At 49.7% G+C, this 22,877-nt stretch overlaps 1 protein-coding gene across 1 annotated transcript in view; it reads left to right on the top strand.

Moving 5' to 3' along the window:
• Positions 1-22,877, top strand: part of MEGF9 (multiple EGF like domains 9) — a 48,185-nt gene that overhangs the window by 10,116 nt on the left and 15,192 nt on the right. Inside the window, exon 2 of the mRNA XM_065648662.1 lies at positions 13,414-13,615. Within this exon, the coding sequence (XP_065504734.1) occupies positions 13,414-13,615 (202 nt within the window). The remainder of the gene's footprint in view (positions 1-13,413; positions 13,616-22,877) is intronic.

The raw sequence follows: 22,877 nt of genomic DNA, 5'->3' as shown, positions 1-22,877 counted from the left end.
TTTTTGTTTCCATCAGCTATAACTCTTACCTTTTGCCACTGGGAACAAAGCAAACCTTATAGCCTGTTTTCTGGCGTTCTTCCCCTGCCCCCAAACAGAGACGTGCCAACCTGAGCTCTGGTTATTTGGGTGGAAAATTGAGGATGCGCCACGTCGGGTGCTGAGGGAAGAGGCAGGATTTTTGGATACGGCTCCGCAAACCAAACTGATTATTGGCAACGCGTCTTGATTGCAGACGTGTGAGTAATGAGGCAGAAACATCCACACCTTGGGTGCTGTCGATGGGGAGAGGAGCCTGGGCAAAGCACAGCGCCCGGCGCTGGCAGAGCTGGGGGGGGTCTTTCTGTGCACCCCAACTACCCCAAACCACAGCCCGAGGGGTGCGGGGAGCTGCACTGGGATGCGCTGAGGACCCCAGGATGTCCAGAGAAGGTGGAGAGTCTGCTCCAGGTTGTTCATCAAAACAAAAGGGTTATTTGAATTAAAGCAGAGCGCGCGGACCTGTCGGCTCTTGCCTGGGCTGGGTGTTTGCTCCTTTTGTGCCAATACAGGAGACGTCTTTGCCGGAGCCTCCCAGCTTATGTTCTACCCTGCCATGGTCACTTAGGGTTTTTCCCAATCCTCGAGGAAGGATTTGAGGAGTGGTTTTCCTGTTTTAAAGCACCCCGAGAGACTTGGACAGGAGTGCAGCCATCCCATCTCCCAGAACTCCCCTCCCCGCCAGCGGCTGCGTCATGTTAAGATCTGTCTTGCGGGGTTTTCCAGCAATGCCCCCCAATTCCCAGGCAGGGCTGGGGTGCCCCCGTTTGTGTCAGGGGAGCTGTCGGTCTGTGTGGCATCGCCACATCTCGCCCAGCATCCCCTCGGCCGCGGGTCCAGCTGGCACGGGGAGCAGATGGGGAGGTGGAGCCGCGCTGCTCGCCTGGGTTTCAGGCTACGATAAGGCAAAGTGACGTAGAAAACTAAATACCTGTTATCAGAGAAAAGCAAACAGAGCCTCCACCTGCCTCCAGCCTTTCTCCCTTCAAGGGCAGGCTGCATGCCCGGTGTGTAGCTCCCTGTAAAAGATGTTTTATTATTAACGTGCGTGCTTTGGCTTGGTTGAGTTGTTGAGAAATCCAGGCTTGACTCTAGATAATGAATGACAAACATTTGTCTGGACTTAACCATTTTATTCTGACTATTTTTTCCCCTCCTGGAAGTTTACAGTAAGTTGTCAACAGCATGCCCTTTGATGTGGATTAGTGCTGACGCCTCGCAGTTGGATCTTCCCATTCTTTTCACATCTTGGTTATTCCTTTTCAAGGGAGGCTTTTGTGCATGTCTAATCCATTTAAAATAAAAAATAAACAAGTAATGGGCTGATCTCTGAAGGGGCAGATGGGTACGAGGGTGGTGCTAGATCCTTGCAGAAGACGACGATCTTTGGGGTGGGATGCAGGGAATGATGGTCCTGCTGTACCCAGGAGAGGTTCTTTCCCCCCAGCATCCCAGTGTGGTATCGAGGGGTGCCTGGAGCAATCATTGTTACTGATTTTTGGCTTACAAACCCCTTAAAAGCTTTCCAGTTGGTGTGTAGATGGTGAATTTGAGCTTGTGGGCTGGGGAATCAATGCTTCCCTCTCTCGTCTCCACCACCCATCACTTTGCGATCCCTCTTGGGGACCTCCCGTTTGTCCATGCTCACATATGTACATGAGCTGGATGGCCCTTGCCTTAGACCAGAAACCTGTATATGTGTAGTGTCAGGTTATATGTGTAATAGTGTGTGCAATGTTGGCCAAATCAAACTAGAGCATCTCTGCGTTGCCAGGGTTGTGTCAGGTGCCTGCAGCTCCCTCGGGTTTGGTAGGATTTTGGATGCCCCTTTGCAGATGGGATGCTCTTTTTTGCAGAGTTTCTCTTCGGCAGCAGAGCTGGTGGAAGAGGAGGCACTGCTCCTTCTCCCACAATGCCAAAACAGTCATTATGACGCCCTCAAAAATTGGAAAATGGTTGAGATAGAAATGTCAGCAAACCTCTTCTGGCTGGTCTTCTGGCTCCAGGGGAATCCCTGTGGTTTTGAGCATCTCTGATCTGGGATCAGGCTTGGTTTTGCCAGCCCAAAACTGAGCACGCTGCCTTTGCTAAGGGTCGTTCCCCCTCAGTGATGCCGTCCTGGTTGCGAGACGCAGGTGATGTGGTGCTGCCGGGGGGGCTCGGGTCTGACCCTGCAAATCAGCGGTTTGGGTTTAGTGTCTTGGCTCAGACTTGGTCTTAGCTTAGTGCCTAAGCTGTGGGTGAGATGAGTAGCATGTCACAGGATGCCTGAAACCCTTGAGCCTGGCTGTTTCCGTCCTCCCCATCACACTTTTAAAGGGTCTGCCTATGTAAGAGGGTTTGGCTTTTCTGCGGGACACGGCTGCTGCCTGTTGTACTGCACTGGATAGCCTGGTATTTATTGTGAGGTTTTCAGAGAACTGGCCTAGACTTTAAGTCCCTGTTTATTTGTGGTGGCTGAACTTCTGCTGTTTAATGGAAACACTTTCCTTTTTGAAGGTGAACTATTGCTGGAAATAAATACAGACGATACCTCGTGGCTGAGGCAGAAGCGAGGGCTGGACGGAGCTACAGCATCTGTCGGTGTCGGCAGCAGCAGGATGACTAAGCAGGGAGAAATTAAAAGCCGACATGCAGCCTTGATTGAAGTCATTAATCTGCTGCAGGGCTTGGGGGTTTAAAGCAAAGGTGAGGGGGAGGCAGGGGCTGGCGGCTGCTCTCGGGGGGGGATTCTGTTCCTGCTCAGTGTGCACGGGGTGGATTTGTCCTCTGTAAATTGATGCCATCCCTGCAGCTGATGGAGAAGGGTTTGGAGTATAGCTTAGATGCACCGATGCACTTAGATGCCGAGGGGAGACCTTATTGCTGTCTACAACTACCTGAAAGGAGGTTGGAGCATGGAGGGGGTTCGTCTGTTCTCTCAAGCAGCAAGTGATAGGACGAGAGGAAACGGCCTCAAGTTGTGCCAGGGGAGGCTTACATTGGATATTAGGAAAAAATTCTTCATGGAAAGGGCTGTTGGGCATTGGAACAGGCTGCCCAGGGCAGTGGTGGAGTCACCAGCCCTGGAGGGGTTTAAAAGGTGTTTAGATGAGGTTCTTAGGGACACGGTTCAGTGCTAGAGTTAGGTTATGGTTGGACTCAATGATGCTGAGGGTCTCTTACAACAGAGATGATTCTGAGGTGTCCCCTGCTCCTGTCTGCTCCTGCTCGCCAGGTCCCCAGCAGATGATATTGGAGCTGCTGCAGTTCCTGTTTCCAGCGATAAGTGATGACGTTCTCCGTCCAGGTGTCTTTCTTTCTGTGACATGGGCTGGGCTCATATCAGTTCCCCCTTTGAAAACTCAACTTTTGCTGCATGGATTTGCCAGTACATTTCATCTCATGGCAGTATCTGCAACCCAGTTCTGCTGGTGCTGGATGAAAGCAAAAGTGAAACAAGTTCTCAAAGGAGGAATTAAACTCACCCAATGTGAGCTGGAGTCAATACGCCACCCTGTCCCGTGCAAAGTGTAGCAGGGCGGGCACAAGGTTGCGTTATAAAATAAGATAATAAAACTTACGGAGCAGGAAAGCTCTTTTCTCAGCTCAGAAAGCATTTTCTGTGCCCTGTCCCAGCAGCTCTCCCTGCTTGCAGTGCATTATAACTCACAGCTCCTTGTCTGGCAAGAGTTATGGTAACTCCAAATTAGCCCTTAGCTCTGTCGTCATAGCCTTGAAATGGGCCCGAATGGGAAAACCTGCCCCAAACCAGTTGTGATTAATCATGCTTCGTGCTATCCCTCTCCCCTGCTGGAGTTTCTGCTATGGTAATTCCACTTATTAAGGAAGGAGACAAAACACCTTTATTAAACTTGGAACTGAGCTCAGGAGCAATGAGGGAACTTCAGACTGTCAAAAGGATTTTCTTCTCTTTGAGCCCCTTCTCCCTTCCTCTGCACAGCCTTCAAAGTGAACGGGAGAGGAAGAAAGACACTTTGCTGTTTGTGATGAATAAAAATCTACATTTAAGTATGTTTGTTTAGAGTAGGAAAAAAATTAGGAAAGTGTATTGGGAGTGAATCCTGTGATGCTGAGACTTCACTTGATCTCCAGGCTTGGAAATGCAATGAGCTGAGGTGGTTGGGGTCTTAGCCCAGGCTCTGTAAAGCTTCTTTTTATTAATACTTTCGGTAAGTGTTAATAAACACTGTGGCTAAAAGAAGCCTTTGTTAGCAGGTCTGTCCCTTTGCTTCTCCAGTGGAGAAACTGAATCTTGAAAGGAATTGCCCTGGGCACCTGCTGGAGTTACTGATGAAAGTTTTCATTCCAGATTTTCTCCACAGGCTTAAACATAAAACAGCCTAAAACCCTCCAAAGCAAGTCTGCCCTCTCTTCCTTCTTAAAAAAGCAAAAAGAGAAAAAAAAGTTGTAAAAATGCCTTTAGCTGCCTGTGTGTGGGGCCTTGTGCCCCGTGTCTGTGGAGAGCATGGCTTTGTGCTAAAACAGCCGAAAAGACGTGCATGAGCCCCGTCAGCAGTTCTTCTTGAGAGGATTTGAAGAGAGTTGCTCATGTTGTCGTTGGCTTTTGTTCGTCTGAACTGCCGTGGCATGGAGAGGAGGGGGGTCTGCTCTGGAAGAGGAGGGTGTTGTGTCCATCATGGAAGCACCTGCGCAACCGGGGGATTATCCGGTGACAAGGGGGGACACGTCTGCCTGGTCCTGTGGTCCACAGGGCGCACTGGAGGAGCCGGTCCTGCCCCAAGGTGGGACTCAGGGTCTGACCTTTCTTCTTGCCTTGCAGCAGTGTGAACCCCCCTTGGTCCATCTTCTACTTCTTGTGGATGTCCAAAGTCTCCCTTTGAAGGCACCTTGGGGAATGAGGTTCTTAGGGACATGGTTTAGTGCCAGAGTTAGGTTAGGCTGTGGTTGGACTTGATGATACTGAGGGTCTCTTCCAACTGAAATGATTCTGTGATTCTATTCTATGATGAGAGCAGTTTGAAAAGCGTTCCTGGTCACTCAGAGAAACCTGCGTGTGATACTTGTGCTGCCCCCAGAGGTGAAGGCCTTCTCCAGAGGTCACGCATGCCCAAAGCTGGCCGGGTGGCCCTGGCAGCCCTCCGGGGAGCACCTGCGTTCTGTCTTTCCTCCCAGTGAAAGTGCGATTGCTTTAAATGAGAGAAAAGAAAAGGGTGATTTCTCGCCACATCCATCCTATGTTGAACCAAGCTTTGGTAACTCTGGTAGCAGTGGTGGGGGAAAGCTGCGGCTCCCTTTGTATGTTGATGGAGCACCTGGTTACACCATGGCTACACCTGGTGTAAAGAAATCAGTTTGTCTCTGCTACCAGAAGAAAGATGCATTTTGCGGTGAGATCAGCCATGTGTATTTGCCACCTCACCAGGAAACCTCCCCAGAGGTCCAAGCTCTGCAGCTTTTACCATGATGTACCTCGGCGGAGGGACGTAGGCTGTCGGTCCCCAGCAGCTCACCTCCCTTGGGCGCACGTTTCAGCCACAGCAGCTGAGGGTGCTGCAGCAGATGCATTATCACCTCCTGTATGACTTCTGTACTGAGCAAAAAATGCCTTTAGAGCAGTCTGAGCTTGGCCATTCCCTTTTCTTCTCGAAGGTACCATCAACACACCATGTGATGCTGAGGCTTCACTTGATCTCCAGACTTGGAAATGCAATGAGCTGAGGTGGTTGGGGTCTTAGCTCAGGCTCTGTAAAGCTTCTTTTTATTAATACTTTCGGTAAGTAGGGCAATGGTGGCCCGGGACTGCAAAAACCACTTGCCTGCACCCACATAGCCCTTGGGGTGGGTAGTTCAGTGGATGCTCAGCACTGAGCTGGGTCCAGGCTGGTCTGGAAGGAGGAGGTTGGAGGTCGCGTCTGTTCCTGCTGAAGCTGAATTTGGCACTGAGCATGAGGAGTTAATTGCGGTGACTCAGGAGAAGAGGAGCTTTTGTATCCCCAGGTGCTGTCAGCAGGCAAGGTCCAGAGGGGAAATGGCTCCAAGGCTGCACACCTTGCAGCAATGGATTTTGGCTCTAAGTAACTTAATTGTGTGGGAGCAATGTGCAGGCAGGAGGCAGCTCCCGGAGCTGGGCAGATGAGTTCTTTGCAAGCTGGACAAAGTCCCCACTTTGCAGCCTGCACAGCTTCTCGAGGTGGGGGGGGACAGGCAACAACTACTGCGTTTGTGCAAAAAAACCTGTTGGATAAAAGAGGAGGAGGCGGCAAGCTCTGGCTTTGTCAGTAGAGCAAAGGAGTCCCCCTGTGCGTGTTTTTCATGGGTTTTATGGTTGAAGAAGATTTGGGTGATAAAATACTGGCCCAGGTTGCCCAGAGAGGTGGTGGATGCCCCATCCCTGGAGACATCCCAGGCCAGGCTGGACGGGGCTCTGAGCAACCTGAGCTGGTGCAGATGTCCCTGCTCATGGCAGGGGGGTTGGACTGAATGAGCTCTGAAGGTCCCTTCCAACCCAAACCAGTCTATGATTCTATGATTTGCCCTTCTTGACTTGCAGTTTGTGACTGTCTTAGAGATGGAGGTGTGGAGAGCGCAGGTCTCTGGTGATTCCTTCCTTAATTGTTGTATATTTAAGGTATCTAGTGGCTGTAACCTGCATTATATTGGAATTCCTTGCAAAGCAGTTAGTATTTGTTAATTCAAGCAAGGAGAAATCACTTGTGTTATCTTCCCAGCACGCAGCTCTCCTGCCAGCGGGGTGCTGCCTTAATGGGTCTTGGTGTTCACTGGGCGATGGTTGGACTTGGCAGCACCAAGGGATGTGGGAGCATCTGCTCTCAGCCGGGCGGCTGCTGCCGAGGAAGATCTGCGGCCGTCAGGCAGACGATGCCTCCAACCGCAGCGGGGCAAGCAGATGCCGTCAAGTGCATCAAGAACAAAAAGTTGTCTTTATTTCTGCTGCAAAAAGTTTCAGCAGTGAACCTGACGGTTATTTAAAGGAAAGGCTTTACGGTGCCCTCACTGAGATGTCACCTGGAGGAGCCTGCAGCTTGTTGCTGAATGAGAAGGATGCACGAATCGTTTTCTTTGCTCAACTAATGGTGATGTGGCGTTTCCCCCTTGAGATGTCACACCACATCAGTGGTACAGAGGCAGCTCTTGAAAGGTTTGGACGTTCACTGCAGAGAAGCATCTAAAAATTTCTGGCTTTTAAAAACTGAGGAAGCAATTGGGTACATCCCCAGGACTGGAGTGAACCTCTTGCTGCATGGCTCTGAGCCTGGGCTGGCATCACCTGCCCGTCTTATCTCAGCATGAGCACTATGTGAGGTTTTAACCAATTTATACCAGTCTTGAGGGGAAGAAAAAAGGTTAATTCTTTTCATATGGAAAGTTATAGTCTTAAAAAAGCCTTATTAGCCTTCTGTTTGAAAATCTAAAGTCATGCGAGTGTCTCATCTCATGCATTGCTGTTCTCCTTGAAATGCAAACATAACTGGGTGGTTTCCCCTTCTTCTGCTCCAGCCATGTCTGGGCCAAAAATTAAGGAGTGAGGGATTTGTCCTCAACGGATGATTTATCCCTGGGCTCCCCGGCAGAGCAGACTCAGTGACCAGGAGGGCTTGGCTCCCCCCTTTCTCTCAGCTGTTAAAAGTGGGAGCAAATCCCCCAAAGCGAGGGGTGCTCATTGCTGGCATCTCCAGATTTGGTTTGGTGGCTTGGGAGATGCTCACCTGGGTCACCTTGGAGACATGTGGCTTCCCAGACCTCTGAGTAGTGAGGGTAGAGCTTCCCCATCAAATCCTGTAAATTCACATAAATCCAGCCCTGCAGGGTCCCTCCTGGGAGATGTCTGTGGTGCAGTCAGGTTTCTTAAATAGGAGAGCAGGGAAGGCAAAGTAACTTGGGTTTTCATGCATGTGCAGGAACCTGGAGGAGCCAGTCTGAGCTTAAACCCGACCCCATCCCTGGTCCAGGCTGGTCCCAGTCCCAGCTGTGTGCTGGGAAGGCTGGGGAAGCGATAAAAGGTGGAGGCTCACCTGAACTCATCCTCCAGCTCATCTCCCAGCCTCTCTTTTCTTGCCGATTATTGATGCAACACAACTTTATAGCCCAAATACAAACGATTGAAAGGACTATTCTTGCTCAGGGTTTTTTCTTCGTAGTGCCTGTAAAGCTCCTGTATAAATTCACATGTTCATTCATTAGCTGCAATTCCCCAAAGCACCCACTAAAGTTTGTGATTTTAATTACTTTTTGCAGGGATCTGAGCGTACGGAGACTTCAACAGGTTATTATAGTTCATATTATTCATGCAGCTTTTTTTAATCCCTTTCTCTGCTAGGACATGGTCGATAGATACTAAAATTGAAGTCTGATAATAAATTCCCAGCCCCGTCCCATGTGAGGTGTCTTGATCTTTGAACTAAAGCATTTTGCTGACAAAACAACTAAGCTTCCTGAGAGGCGCTGCAGAAAATCTGTCTGTAAGGAGGGTGTGAGCTGCCAGGGTCGCTGTCTGCTGTTGTGGAGGCATTTGCCAAAGTTACATTTCATCCTGTTTATCTCTAAACCCTGAGCTGGGCTGGTTGTGTCACACACTGGGTGGTAAAAAATACGAAGATTTTCAAACAGAAGCACGGAATATTTATATGATTGCAGACGTTTGTGGAAATATTAGTGGGAAAATCTAACCAACTAAAGTAAAACGCCAAGAAAACTGTTTTCGAATTAATTAAAAGGATTTGGTCCATTTTTTTTAACTGTTGAGATTTTAATCCGCAAGCATTTATTTGTTTTGTTTGAAGTCACTGTATCTTCTTGTACGATAAACATTTTAGAGCCTCATTCTTCTTTGTACGTAGTCTGCTGAGTAAAGACCCAGAGGTTTTCTCTGTTTAGGGAAATTCGTTATATAGGAATAATTCTATGTAATCCCTCCTGTACAGCTTTCTGTGTCCTAACCTGGTTTTTAATAACTCTTGGACCACTTCTGTGACATCTCCTTGTCTCACTGATGGGAGCTCCTTGGGTATTTGCCCTGACAGTGCCATGAGCTGGGGACCTCCCAGTGCAGGAGGGATCCGAGGTTAATGAGAATCCATATTTAACTTTATTTTTTTGCTTATGTTTACGGGGTTTGATCGTTTAGTCTCCCAAGACAGCTTTGCACCTGTGAGTCTGACGTCTTTGATGCACGTTTACTGGGGGATGAGCTGGTTCAAAGCTCCCTGTGCAGGTTGCTCCTTGTTTAGCATCCAAAAGGAAGGGAAAGCAACAAAATTGCTCGGTGCTTGCATTGCACGGAGGAGCTTTCAGGAACTCCTCAGAAACCAAATTGCCTCTATGTTCGATTGCAGGTGCGGGAAAGGAATAAAAATAACTAATCCCAGGAGTGAGCAGCCTTTGCATTTGTTTAAAGGCTGAGTCCTGGCTGGGGTTAGCCCAAGGAGGTTTGCTTGGGGCTGTGAACTGATGCGGGGAGCGATGCTGCATCCCTCTGAAAACACAAAGAAAAAGGACGACAAGGTCTGGGCTGAGCCGGAGTTTGGCCAAAACCCCACGTCTGCCAGCTTGATGCGCTGAAAAGCGCTCATGTGGCTGCTGGAGACCCCGGGAGTTGGGGCCTTGGCTTCGTACTTCTTTCCAAGTGATAAGAGAGATTTAATCTCATTTAATTTTCCTCAACAAATATGTTTAATCTTTTAACGATATCGCAAGGGATGTATAAGCATTGAGAAATCCTCGTCTTTCCCCCCCTCTTGACCCACACAATCCTGTTATGGAACAGCACAAGTGACTCGTGTAAAGCTTTTAACAGCATTAATGTGAACGATGCTGTTCTTGTTGCCGGCAGCACGCCTGACTCTGCGTTGGGCTTGATGGAGGCCGTAAGTGCCCTGAATCTGATGCACTCAGTAATAAAACGAATGCAAAATAACGGAACACACTGCTATATGTACATAAATTTTTTTGGGGGTAGGCAGGGATCCTCTTCCTACCACTTTGCCTTTACATTGTAGCCCCAAGTGAGAGTAAATTACAGGTCTGAGCACTTTAATACACCTTTGTAATGCAAGAGTCAACTATTATTTTGTGCTGAGCGCTGTGTAGATGCAAATGGAGCCCAGGACTTGACAGCACCCCTCTCTTTAAGAAGTTAGAGCATCAGCTCGTCTCTGATCCTGTTCTTGCAGAGCTCTTAGCCCATGGCAGATGTTCCTCAGCACAACCAGATCTGCTGCAAACCACAGGTGAGGGCACGTTGCCTGCAACGGCTGGATGCGAAAGCATCTTACAGTGGACTAACATCTCCCGTGTTCATGGCATCAGCTTGGTTGCACCAAGCTTGGAGTGATGGAGTTGAATGCAAAAGCCAGTCCAGGGCAAGACTTGACCACGTGGAGACGGTGGCATCGGAGGTGCGGGAGGGACGGGCTGGAGCTCAGTAAATTGTTTTACAAGGGCTGCGATAAATAAGACCTTTGCTTTTAAGAGATGGCAGCTTGTGGGGAGGCTCACAAATACTCTTGTGATTGTATATCCCGTGCTGGGATGGTACTGTCCAGTTTGCTGGGGGAGGTTTAGTCCACTGGTGCATCATATAGAGAAGATGAAATATCTTCTCGAGGTTAAGGGAAATATCCTGTTGAGAGATGAGGGGGAAAGAGCAGCAATGCAGCACAGCTGCATCTTTGGCTGTAATAAGAAGAAATTCCCAGTGGAAATCACCATGTCTGACTGTTTAAGGGGGATTTATGTGTTTGGGGGGAGGAGTGGAGCTGCAACCGGCCCTGAAAACAGGGGGAAAATCAAAACTGCCAGGCTGGGTCAGACCAAAGCGTCACCCATCCAAGACTGGCCAGAAGCAGATGCCAAGGACAGGGCATAATTCAGATTTTTCGCAGCCAGCGTTTCAGGGACTTTCCCGTCACGATGCCTCCTCCAGATCCCTGTTGAACAGCTGCCAGCAGACCTGTCCTCCCTGAGCTTATCCAGTCCTCCTCTGGAGCTGTAGGTATTTCTGGCTCCCAGAACATCCCCTGACAATGAGTTCCACAGTTTAATTACAAGGGGGAAAGGAAATGGCCTTGGATAGATATTTTTTTTTTAAACCCTTTGCAGGGTCCCTTTATTCCTGTGTTGTCAGAAATGGTGTCTGGAGAGGGATTGTGAAGGGGCAATGAGGGAGAAGAGAGAGAAGGTAGGGCTTGAATTTGGGAATAAAGTATGGGGAGAGTGGAGTAAACTGCTCAATTAACACCAAAGCAGAGCCTTTCCGGGGATGAGATGTGTTATTTTTGATTAATCAAGTCTAGCAGGCCTAATGGCACTGCGCGCAATGAGCTCTGAAAGGTAAATTTGTTTTGATGTGTGTTTGACAAACTCCAAAATGCTTTTGCACAACAAGTTTTCACGGCTCCCGTTGGCTGGGAGAAGCCCAAGTGCCCAAATCGATAAGGTTCTGCTCGGATAATTGAGGAGGGAATTTGGTTCATTACGTGAAGTGGATGCTGAAGTGGATAATTGCAGATCTTGAGGTGTTTGTCCTATATGCGGGTTTAGATTGAAGAAAGTTTAAGTGCAATTTCACAGGTGTGTAGGTACAAAATGACTTCTGTGGGGATACTGTGCTTGTATCGATAAGGTAATAAAGCTAAATAACTCATCCTTCTTGGCGTGTTGGAAGAAAACAGATGAAAAGTAAAAGCTCTGAGTGCTGCAGCCGGGCTGGCTGTTGGTTAGAGGTCCTGTGGTTTTGCATGGTCCCTTTTCTTTGTGCAGGAGAAGGGATCCTTCCTTCCATTTGGCTTGGAACGTTCCTTGAAAAGTCAACCTATAATTCTGGTTTTACGGTCACTCCGTGTTTGCCGAAGTGCTCTATAATCTGCCTCCTCGTTCTGTCGCGGTCCAGTGGCGAATGCGCCCAGGGAAGGTCATCATGGACCCGTTACGGTGCTGCGGTGATGGGGAAGACCTTATAGCTTGTATTCCGAAGGCTCTGAGGTCTTCAGCGTGGTCTGATTTCAGATTACCTATTTATTCATGAATTAATCTTCATTCAGTCACTAGATTTTAAGTGTTGTTTGATCCAAGCACCTGGTGAGGTCCTTTCTGTTGGATGGGGGCATGAGCGTGCCATGTAAGTGTTAAAAAGAAATACTAGTGCTGAGGTATAGCATTTGTGTTGAGTTTTCTTGACAATATTTGAGCTTTATGTCAAGTTTTCTTGGGATGGGGCCCTGGTCTGTCCTTTTATAGTGAAGTGCCCTGAATATTGGCTTTTCTGAGGGAATAACAAATACCAGCGGTTATGTAAAGCCCCTGATGCTCTGTGCACTATTTCTGCAAATAATCCTTGTTTATAATTCACCCTTGGCAGAAAAAGACTTTAAATTATTAAGGCACTAAACACTTCGCAGTGAAGGAACAGAGATAAACCTCTTGGCGGAAACAAATTGCTGAGGAGAGGTTGTTCTCTTTGGTGCATTTGGTACTTTAAAGTATTAGGAGAAATAATGCGCGGGGGGACTGGGAATTCATTACTTGATCCAAAGATTTGTCTCTCTCTTTCAAAAGCAGCTTCTCGGTGTGTGCTTTCCATAAACCCTGCAGATAAGGAGTGTCCCCCAGGCACCGGTGTGGGTCCCCGGAGATGTCCCCGCTCACCGGGCAGCAGAAGGTGGCCCCATGTGGTGATGGGTGGTAGCCAGGAGGGCTCTGTCCTGCCCCCAGCTCCACCACCCCAGTTTTTAAAGCCTTTTTCACATTCTCAATGCTCCCTCAAGGACAGATTTCCAGGGGTGCAGTGGGGACACCCCCATCGGCCCAAATTCCTGGAGCTCCCCTGTTCCCGGTCGGGGGATTCTGTGTCTGTTCTTCAGGAATGGGAGACGCCGGTGCCGGTTCATCGTGTCACTGTGTTGTGTGTGTCCCTGTGTCAGTCACCAGCCTGTTGGTAAACCAGGGGTGTTCCAGTGGTGTGAAACAGAGGGTCTTATAATTGGTGATTTTTGCCACCTGTTGCTTATTTATCCTGTTGTTACAACAGCTGGCACGCATGGGCTCCTGGAGTCACGTAACCACACAACCATCCGTGTATATTATATACAGCTACATATAAGCATGTACATATAATACATATGTATTTAAGTAGTTATACCTACAGTTTTCTAGCTCTGTTCTGGAGAGAAACTTAAAACATGAACCATCAAACCCCAGGGTACTCCCAGGTTTTTTTATCATCTCAACACTTTAAAGCAAATATCATCCTCAATGCTGACGATGTTTCCAGCCTGGGGTAAGCAAGGGGAGGGCAGCTGTGCTGACAATGCCCCATGCAGGCTCTTGCTCCACATTGTACCTCCTCCAAACTGGTTTCATCTTTTATTTTAATTTTTTCTTTCCTCTTTGCAGGAGACTTCTGCAACTGCAGCGCCGTGGGGAGCGCCAGCGCGGCCGAATGCAACGTCACGACGGGGCAGTGCCCCTGCCTCGACGGCTACGCCGGGCTGCGGTGCGAGATCTGCGCGCAGGGGTTCCACGCCGAGCCCAACGGCCCGCGGTGCCGGCCCTGCGGCTGCAGCCCCAGCGGCTCCAGCAGCGCCCAGTGCGACCAGTGAGTAACGTGTGCGTGGCGTTGGGGTTCGGGGGTGTTTTGGGATTCGGGATGCGGATCAGGCAAGAATGGGTCTTGTCATTTGGTGCTAGTAGTTTGTTTTTTTTTTTTAAAAAAGGAGGCGGGAAGGAAGCTGGGCTTAGAAAAATTGATGAAGCTTACTCTACCTCTTTCAAGATCTGGGTTATAAAAATATCCATAGCTATGGCAAAAGCCCTGGCAACCCACAAGGGAGTAAAATTGCATTTCTGAGTTGTACAGATGCAGAACCTCTCCTCTAATGCAATAGACTGTATTGGACGGGACAGCCTTCATGCTTGAGCTGGGGAGGGGAGCGGAGGCTGGGATGGAGCACAGGGCCTTTGGAGAGGTTTATTTTCCAAAGGGATATTTGTTACAGCAGAGGAAAGCGAAGCTTTGTGCTCAGCCCTTGCTGAGCATCGCGACAGCAGCGGTGTCGGCTCCTGTCTTGCCTGGTGTTTAACCTGCCGTCCCCTCACCTTTGCTGTGTTGAGAAAATCACCGTAGCTGATGCTTTGAGCTCTTGGATGATGAATGTGTTCCTCTTCATCTCGCCTTACCCACTCTCACATTTTGCCTTTTAAAAGCTGGCATGCAATTATTTTTGTGGGTCTGCAAAGGGAAGCGGTACCTGCGTGCAGATGCAATGGGCTCCTCGTTGTCTTTTAAGGTTTGGTCCAGGTACAGCGGCTGTCGAATGAACACCTGCACTTTGCTGGCAAGGCTGGGGCTGACTCAGAAGCAAAATGTTCTGCAGGGATGTGCCATTTGTAATTATTTTATACTTTTTTCTTTTTTTCAAGCCCCATATTGAGGTCCTTTTTGTTTCATTGCTGCACTTTTCTGCTTGCATAAGCTCCAAAAAATCAGAACTTATAAGCAATGCTCCAGCTGACTAGAGTGACCTTGTTACTAAAAAAGGTGATTCTTGGGGGTGGAGAGTGTAGAGTTTTTCACTTATTTTTTTTTCTAGTGGCTGTTTTGGGCATGGGAAGATGTGCCTGAAGCATCAGGGTTTGCCACAGGCAAGAAAATCTGATTTTGGTCAGATCTACTGGAAAGGCAAATTGGGCAGAAAGGCAGGTGGGGCAAATCTTATCTTTGAGGACTGGGAGAGGAGGGAGGTGCTGCTGGAACAACTGGGTTAACTGGGATGGCACGTTCTCGCCCTGACTCTGAGTCACGGGCAGCGGGTGAAGGAAGGATGTGGGTGACATCTCCCAACGCGGAGCGAGACAAGAAACACCCCTGGGGACTTCAGGTGAGATGATCCAAGTCGTGATGGAGAATGAGGTGGAATTTGTGCACATAGGGAAGCCATCAAACCCAACCACAGCGTGTATGGACGCAGAGGTGGCAGAGGACCTTGCTGCCTTCTCTTCAGCACTGTTTTACAGCCTTGAGGGACATGGGACATGTGGATCCTTGGGCATTTGGAAGAGGCAGCACAGGGCAAAATTTGGAGGAAGACTTGGGGAGGAGGACTGATGTTAACAGAGGTCGCTCTGTGTTTCTCTTCCCTGCTCAGTGGGGTTTGCTGCAGATGGAAATGACCTCTGGGTGTTTAAAAAGAGGAAAATAGGTCAGTTGTCTGTGTTGTAGGGCTGAGGGCATTGGTTCGGCTGCGAGACGGGCAGCGTCCTGCACAGCGGTGTCTGTGGGGAAAATGAAGCGGGATGCAAAATCCTGTGGGGCGAATGCACCATCGTTCCGATTGCATTAAAGTGGGACAGCTGTGGGCAGCAGAAGTGCGGTGCCAGACACATCTACTGCTGCTCTGTGGCAGGGATGGATGGGGGAGGCATCTGGGATGCGGGTACCGAGGTGCACCCCTGCAGTGGGGTCTGTCACGATGGGTGGGATGGCCTCTTCTGCATTGCAAGGAGATGCGTGCGTGAATCCAGGAGCGAGATTTTTTTTTTTTTTTGGCTCTTGTGTTGGAAACATGAGGTCTGGAGCTCTGGGTTTGATGTCCACCTGCTGCCGTGTCCCTGGATGAGTGGTACCTGTCCCTCTGGACATCCCTGCTTGGGATGAGGCATGCGAGCGTTGCCCAACACCAGCAACCAGCTTCTGTTTCATTGACAGTAAAAATACTGTAAGCTGTATATATTTTTTTTTAAAGCACCATCCCAGCTATAACTTGCACAAGTTAATTCCTGCTTGCTGGCTTAAGAAAAAAGGAACTGCTGTTCAGATGAGTCTCTGAGAAAAACAGCAGCATGATTTTTGGACTCTGACCCTGCTTGACAGCGGCTGGTTTGAGAGGCAGAAGGCTGAGCTCTCGGGGCACACAAAACATGCCTGAGAAGGTTCAATCGGCTTGCCCAGGCTTTTGTAAAACTGCCTTTTAAAGCACCACCGTATGATGATGATTAGTATTATTTCTAGGCACGCTCTATGGCTGGCCAGATGGCACACCTAAGTACACTGTTTATTAACTAGGCCTCAAGTGCAGACCATCAAATAAAAATTTAAAAAAACCCCTTTCCCGAGGCAGACAGTTGATTTTGGGAGTGAACATTGACCTGACACGCTGTCGCTATGAATGGACTCCACAGCCACTAATCAAAGGTCTGTTTTGGTGGTGTTAAAAATTTGATTATCTGAGGAGATCCACAAAGATCCCCCTCTGGGATGGCAGAGGATTTCTGTGCTCTGGTTTGGGTGATTTTTTTTTTTTTTTTTTTTGTTAGATGAAAAGCCATGTGCAGTTGAAGCTGGGGCCTGTTCTGGGGCTGGATGCAATCCTGGGCTGCACGGAGCGGGAGGGGTGTCCCCCATGTTGTGGTAATGCCTAGAAACCTCAGATAAAACCGCATTTCACTGGGTTGGATGCTGCGTAGATCCTTGCTAAAGACAGCTGTGGCCTGGAAGCATTCATAGTCCGTAGATGAAGGGTGGAGCAAGAAGTGACGTTTCAAGGGCCATGGTCAAGGTCATGGAGCAGTGGAGAATGAGGATGGTGACTCATGTGGGTGCACAGGCTGAGCTGGAAGGGGATGGTGCCTGGGCAGGGAGGGCGTCTGGTGGTGGCCCCAGCCCATGGAGATGTAGCCCCAGCCAGGAACGGCCCCCACCAGCCTCATCTCCCTCACCATCTTTTGGACACCTCAAGTTAAAAGCCGTGTTGTCCATCAGTCCATCCTCCCCGGGAGCAGGGATGTCCCTGCCTGGTGGAGGAGGCAAAGGTGAAGATGATGCTGCTGGAGAAGGTCATCATGTCCAGGCTGCCCAGCTCAAATCTCCCAGGCTTGCACCCCCGGGCATTTATTTTTCTTTATGTGAGCAGAATCCTCTGCCTGAACTCTCATCTCCTACTCCCTACAGCCGGGCAAGAAGCCAAGCTAGCGGCAGCAAGGATAGTCCGGGGGGGACAGTGGTCTCCAGCCCTCCCGTCTGGGGCTCCTCGCAGTGTCTTTTCCCAGGCTGTCACTCGTGTCCCTGGCTGGCTGGTGACGCAGGGACCTGGCACAGTGGGCAGCCCCGGGAGGTGACAGGAGATCGGGGGGAGCCTTTCCCTGCTGCAGAGCAGCCGTCGTGCACCGGCATGAGAATGATCTGCACAGGCGTAGCTGTTTAAATGCACGCAGAAATAATTTCCCTGTGTAAACCCGTCCTCTGGCTGATCGATTTAAAGGGGCAGGACTGAGCCCGGCCTGGCAGAGGCAGCGTATGGTGCCCTCCTGGTGAGGAGGACATGTCAGATGACTCTGCATTTTTATTTATTTTTGTATTTTTTTACCTTGCCAGCAGCACTGGCCAACCCCGCAGGGGGCTGCGAACATGAGTAAAAGCTGGCCAAGGGTCTCCCAGTGTGTCCCGGTGGTCTCATCCGCCGTGCTGGCGCCAGACCTGTCCCTGCCCCTTGGTGAGGGAGGGAAAGGTGTCACCGTCCTGATTTACCCCTTGCAAGGCGTTCAGTTGCGGTTTTCTTAGCCCAGCATGTATTATGTTGTGGCTTTTCTCCAAAGCATGAGCCCATGGCCACAGGGACAGCATGTTTAACCCATGAGCAAGTGTCCCCCCATGGGTGCTTTTGCACCCCACAATTTGCGATGTGAATGGAGGAACTGAGCTGTGAAGCAGAGAAGATGTTGAGATGCTGCTGCCCAGCAGAAGGATTCAGTCCTCGGTTCCCTTTTTCCCCAGGAGGTTTTGTATTTTAAACTAACCCCAGTTCCAGGGCAGACAAGGCCATGCACCCTTCAACTCTTGTCACACTGTCACCTGGGCTAGTGAACAAGAGGAGAGCTGTGGCTGCTGTGGGCTGTTTGAGGGCTGCCGTGTGGTTAGCTAAACCCAGCTTAACCATCTAAACTGGCTTAGGTCTTTCCAGTTCCCTTAAAAAGCTCTAAACTAAACACACATAATATGTTGTCGTTGTCCCTAATGAAAACAGATGCTCGTTAAACTGGGGTCGGCGAATCAGTTTAAGTTTCTCCCTCTCCCTGTGCCTCAGTTTCCCCACAAGCAGAAGGGTGATGGGAAGCAGAGGCTCCGACATGCTGTTTGGAGGCCACGTTAGCTTTGGGTTGTGTCCTGTGGTGAAGCACAGTGTGCAGCTCTCAGCTCCTCTAACCCAGCAGCTGCCGGCTGGGGAGACAGATCTGCAGCCTGTGATCCCGGTTCACGCACAGTTTGTGCCGCAGGCTCGGCGTAAGTCATGTTAGAGGGAGCTCCTGTCACTCATTTCCGCTTAAAAAAAAAAAAAAAGATAAAGCATTCATATAAATGCTCAAGTGTTAATTCAGAGATGTTTTGCCCCCTCAAGGGGTTCTGATCCTTTGTGTTTGCATTAAAAGGAATTAAGGCAGAGTGTCCCTGTGAGCGTTTATACATGGCTGTCCCCTGGAGCGGGGACGCTGCGAGGCTGAAAGGGGGTTGCTGTTGCCATCTCTACGTGTCTTTTTTTGTAGTGGGCTTCTCTTCGGAGGGGCTGATCTCCTGATCCTTACTCATATGGATTTGCACGAGCGTTGCTGGCGAGAGCAAGGTCAGCGGTGCTGGACAATGTTCTTTGTTCAGGTCTTTGAATAAGGGCTGGGGTTTCTGCCGGGGCTGGGCAGGGAGAGCCGCACGCTGGGTCTGCAGAGGTGGCGGGATGTGAGAAGGTGCAAAGAGGTGATGGAGGGGGGGAAGCGACAAGAGCCATCGGTCCTGATGGCCTTGGGAAGCACCTTGGTGGGTCACAGACTAGATGCACCTTGAGCATCATGTGGTATGAAGCTACGTAGGGCAGAATTTTGGGTTTTTTTGTTAGAAAATGCAGATCTATTGAAATTCAAGGCTTTTGTGGAACTTCTCCAGCCTGGGCAGGAAGGGTGTTTGTGGCAATGGTTTGAAATGAGAAAGACCTCATGTTCCCAGGGCTTCTGTCCGTCCCAGCCACGGGAGGTTATTTGGGGGAAGGCGGTGGAGTTCTCTTTCTGCAGCCAGAAAATCTTCATTTTCTGTCTTCCGGGTGTTATCACACTTCTGAAATGTCTCTTCTTTGCGTGGGAACTGTATTTCCTTCCTACTGTATTTTTGCAGTCCAGTAAACCGCATTGGGCACTACCCTCCTTTGCAGATAAGACCTTGGGAGCGCCTACTCCTCAAGGAATTGTATATTAAAAAAAAAAAAAAAGCCACAATCTCCCCCACCTTTTTTCCCTATTTTAAAAAGACTGCTCTCCCTTTTATAGATTAGCTGAGCACAAGTGGTGGCTCATTATCTCCCAGTAATGCCTTGTCAGCATCACTCTGCAGAGAACAGAATTTTTTTTTTTTTGTAGCGGAAATTGTTACATGTGGACATCATAAGAGCAGAAGAATATCCCGTTAGAGCATATTTTTCTGTGTGCTTTAATTATCTCTCATCCTTCACATCCAATTAGCTCCCATCCTCTCTATCCTCACCAGCAGGTAAATATTGTACCTGCACCCATTTTTATTTGGTTGCAGACAGGGATGGGAAATAAATGAGTGACTGGACACAGCAGCAGCAAAAGGTAGATTGTTATCATCTCCCCTACAATAATTGTGGCTTCTCAGAAATCCTGTTATTTTGTTGATTTTTTTTTTTTTAAATTTTAATTTTAATTTTTATTTTTTTAAATTTATTTCCAGCAGTCTTTGCCCTTTTGGTGTTTTCTGTTGCAGACTTGCTGCTCATGTAAACATTGGCTGCCCTCAAAATAATATTGGTTCAACTTTTGAAGGTCTTGTGGGTAAATTCTGTTTTGGGGGCGGTGGTTGTTGCCTGCGCCTCTTTCTGCTGCCTGTGAGGAGGCATCTGCAGAGATTTGGAGGATGGAGGGACTATGTTGGGCAAAACTGGTGTGTCCAGTGGGGACCAGCCCCGTCTCCCTCCCTTCCTCATCTTTTCTTGCACTGAGGTTGCCTGTCCCATCCCCATGTTGCTGTGATCTCCAAGGGATTATAGAATCATAGAATAGTTTGGGTTCACGGGACCTTCCCAGCTCCCCCAGTGCCCCCCATCTGCAGCAGCTCAGGTTGCTCAGAGCCCCGTCCAGCCTGGCCTGGGATGTCTCCAGGGATGGTTCATCCACCACCTCTCTGGCCAACCTGGGCCAGGCTCTCACCACCCTCAGTGGCAAAGTTTTTTTACTTGTGTCTAACCTGAGTCTTCCCTCCTGTAGTTTAAAACCATCATCCCTTGTCCTGTAGCAACAGGCCCTCCTAAACAGTCTGTCTCCATCTTTCTTATAGGCAGAGGGGCAGAATCCTCTCCCTTGACCTGCTGGCCATGCTGCTTTTGATGCAGCCCAAGGTACAATTGGCCCTCTGGGCTGCAAGCACACATTGCCAGCTCATGTCCAACCTTTCATCCACCAGCACCCCCAAATCCTTCTCCGCAGGGCTGCGCTCCATCTCTTCATCCCCCAGCCTGGATTGATACCGAGGGATGCTCTGGGAAGCCAGGAGCTGCTGGTTTGGGCTGAGATTTTGCAGTTAGTTAGGTTTTTGCTGCTTCTCCTCGTGCCACGCTGTAGAGGACCCCATCCAACCTCACTATCCAGGGTCATCATGCTCTTTCCATCGCTTCCTCCTTCCCCAGCCGCCGAGGTCGTGGCGGGGGGTGCCGGGAGGGCACATGGAGGAGACAGCACAGCCCCGGGCTGGACATCCCCGGCTTTCCCATCCTCGGTGGGGGAGACGGGGTGGCGGAGGCGTCGGTGGCCAGACAAGGTGGCCCTTTGACATTTACAGAATGGCCTTTCAGAGCTGTGAAGTGTCCCCGCTCCGTCGAGAGGCTGCCATATAAACAGATGCCGTCCCCCGGCACAGAGCGAGGAATGCGGCGCACAATGGCCTAATGTTCCCCAAAATAAAGCTCCTCTTCTTCTGACCTCCACAAAGGCGGCTCTGAGAGGGGCGCAGGGTCCACCAACCCTTCCACCAACGGGTTTCGGCTGCTGGTGGCTTTGGTGTGAGCCGAGGGAGCAGGGAGGTGAAACCCAACCGTGTGCTATATGGGGCTTTTTCCTGCTCTTTGCATCCCCACGTGCTGGTATTCAAATTAATTGACCTAAAGGAAAATCAACACATGGGTTATGAGTGTTCTCGGTTTGCTCAGGGTGAGTGTTAACAGTGTTGGTTTTCCACAGAAGTGACTTGGAGCGTTTAGCTTTCAAGTGTTAACCCCTCTACATTGCTCAGGAAAATGTAAGAGAGATTTATCCCCTTGTTGCTGTCAGACATCACAGAAGATCAGCACAAAAGGAGCTGAGCTTGCTGGAGAAACGCACCATTTTCAGCGGCATCTCTTCTGAATCCTAATCTCATGCAGCATCCTTTTGTCTTATCCCATCAAAGTGTGACAAAGCCTTTTTCACGAGGGTTGTTTTACAGATGCTCGTAGTTCAGCAACATGTTTTTCCTCATTCATATGGAGTGCTGTTAATTGTGTATGTTACAGGAACACCTCCAGGCCCTGCTGGGATGGGTGATATCTGTAACCAGAGGCTGGCACGTCAGTGGCTGGGAGGGGACAGGGTGGCAGGTGAAGCTGGAGATGCCGCCGGGTCGGGTAAGGGCTGGCAGGACCCTTGGTTTCCATCTTCCCCAGGGCAGCGTGGCCCCTCGATGGCTCTTCTGGGGCTAGTCCTGGCAGGTGGTGTTGTCCTGGGAGATGCTGAGGTGCGAGGGGTTTGTGCACCCGCTCTGTGCTTCAGGGTGAAGATGGTAAATGTGTTTGGCAAAGCTCTTCTTGAAAGCCATGGGGGGTTTTGGGGGGCTCACCCACCCTGGTTTGAGACCCATGGGAGCTCCTTCCTTCTCTGACTCTGCCCCAACATCTTACCAGTCTCATGGGTTTTAAAAATAAAGGCACCAAAGCTTGGTGCTGTGCTGTTTTGGCTGGCTCTGACTTGGCCAGGCAGCCCCTGGGCTCTCAATGGCAGCTGGGAAAACATTCAAAATGAATCTCTCCCTTCTCTCCTCCTTGGGAGGAGGAAAAAAAAAAAAAAAGGAGAAAATAAATTATCAGAGCTTGCTAAGGGTTTTCTGTTACATCATTAAAGCGTGCACAGCATGCCTGCAAACAGCCCTTAAGGCGATGGTCCTGTGTCCTCCCATCCATCCTGTCTGTCTTGTCCCTGCTAACTTCAGGATGTTTCTGTGGAGGAGGACGAGAGGCCCATCGCAGGTGCAGCTGGACATAGCGATTGGTCTCAGATCACAAATGTTTTAATGCTGTTTTGTTTTGGGTTTTTTTGCCCCTTGTGATGAGGCTTCGAGTTCCCGTGCTGTCCTGTGCTAAGGGCATTGCCTGAGGTCCCAGACAGAGCCTGTCCTGTCGGCGTGTCCTTCCCTGGCCGGCAGAACCGGCAGAACGTTATGTGTGTGATGCTCTGCAGCTTCAGGCCATGCACAAGATGGGATTTTAGAGGTGCTGCCTGTTCCCCGTGCTCTGCTCCTAGGATGCTTCCAAGTGGGGTCAGAACTACCTACAATCCCCCTCTTTAACAGCACCCGGAGCAATGCACAGAGTGGGGGGCTCTGGTGTATCCCCCATAACTTCTGTGGCAGTAAAGCTGCAGTCCCGTGTGAAATCCCACCCTGGGGAACGTTTCGTTGCCACCAGCGGCACAAATCACTTGGCGAGCGATGGGATTTCTTGCATCCCATGGCTGTTTCCCCTTGGGTGGGCGGAAGTGAAATCAGCCTGGCTTTTGTAGACGTATTTTGGGGTGTAGGCTGTTCCCCTGGCCCAATATTTTGGTTTTATTTACAG

Source organism: Caloenas nicobarica, chromosome 19, assembly GCF_036013445.1.
Source record: "Caloenas nicobarica isolate bCalNic1 chromosome 19, bCalNic1.hap1, whole genome shotgun sequence".
Classification (NCBI taxonomy): Eukaryota; Metazoa; Chordata; class Aves; order Columbiformes; family Columbidae; genus Caloenas; species Caloenas nicobarica.
Note: the sequence above shows the minus strand (reverse complement) of the source record. Positions and strands in the feature narration are given on the sequence as shown.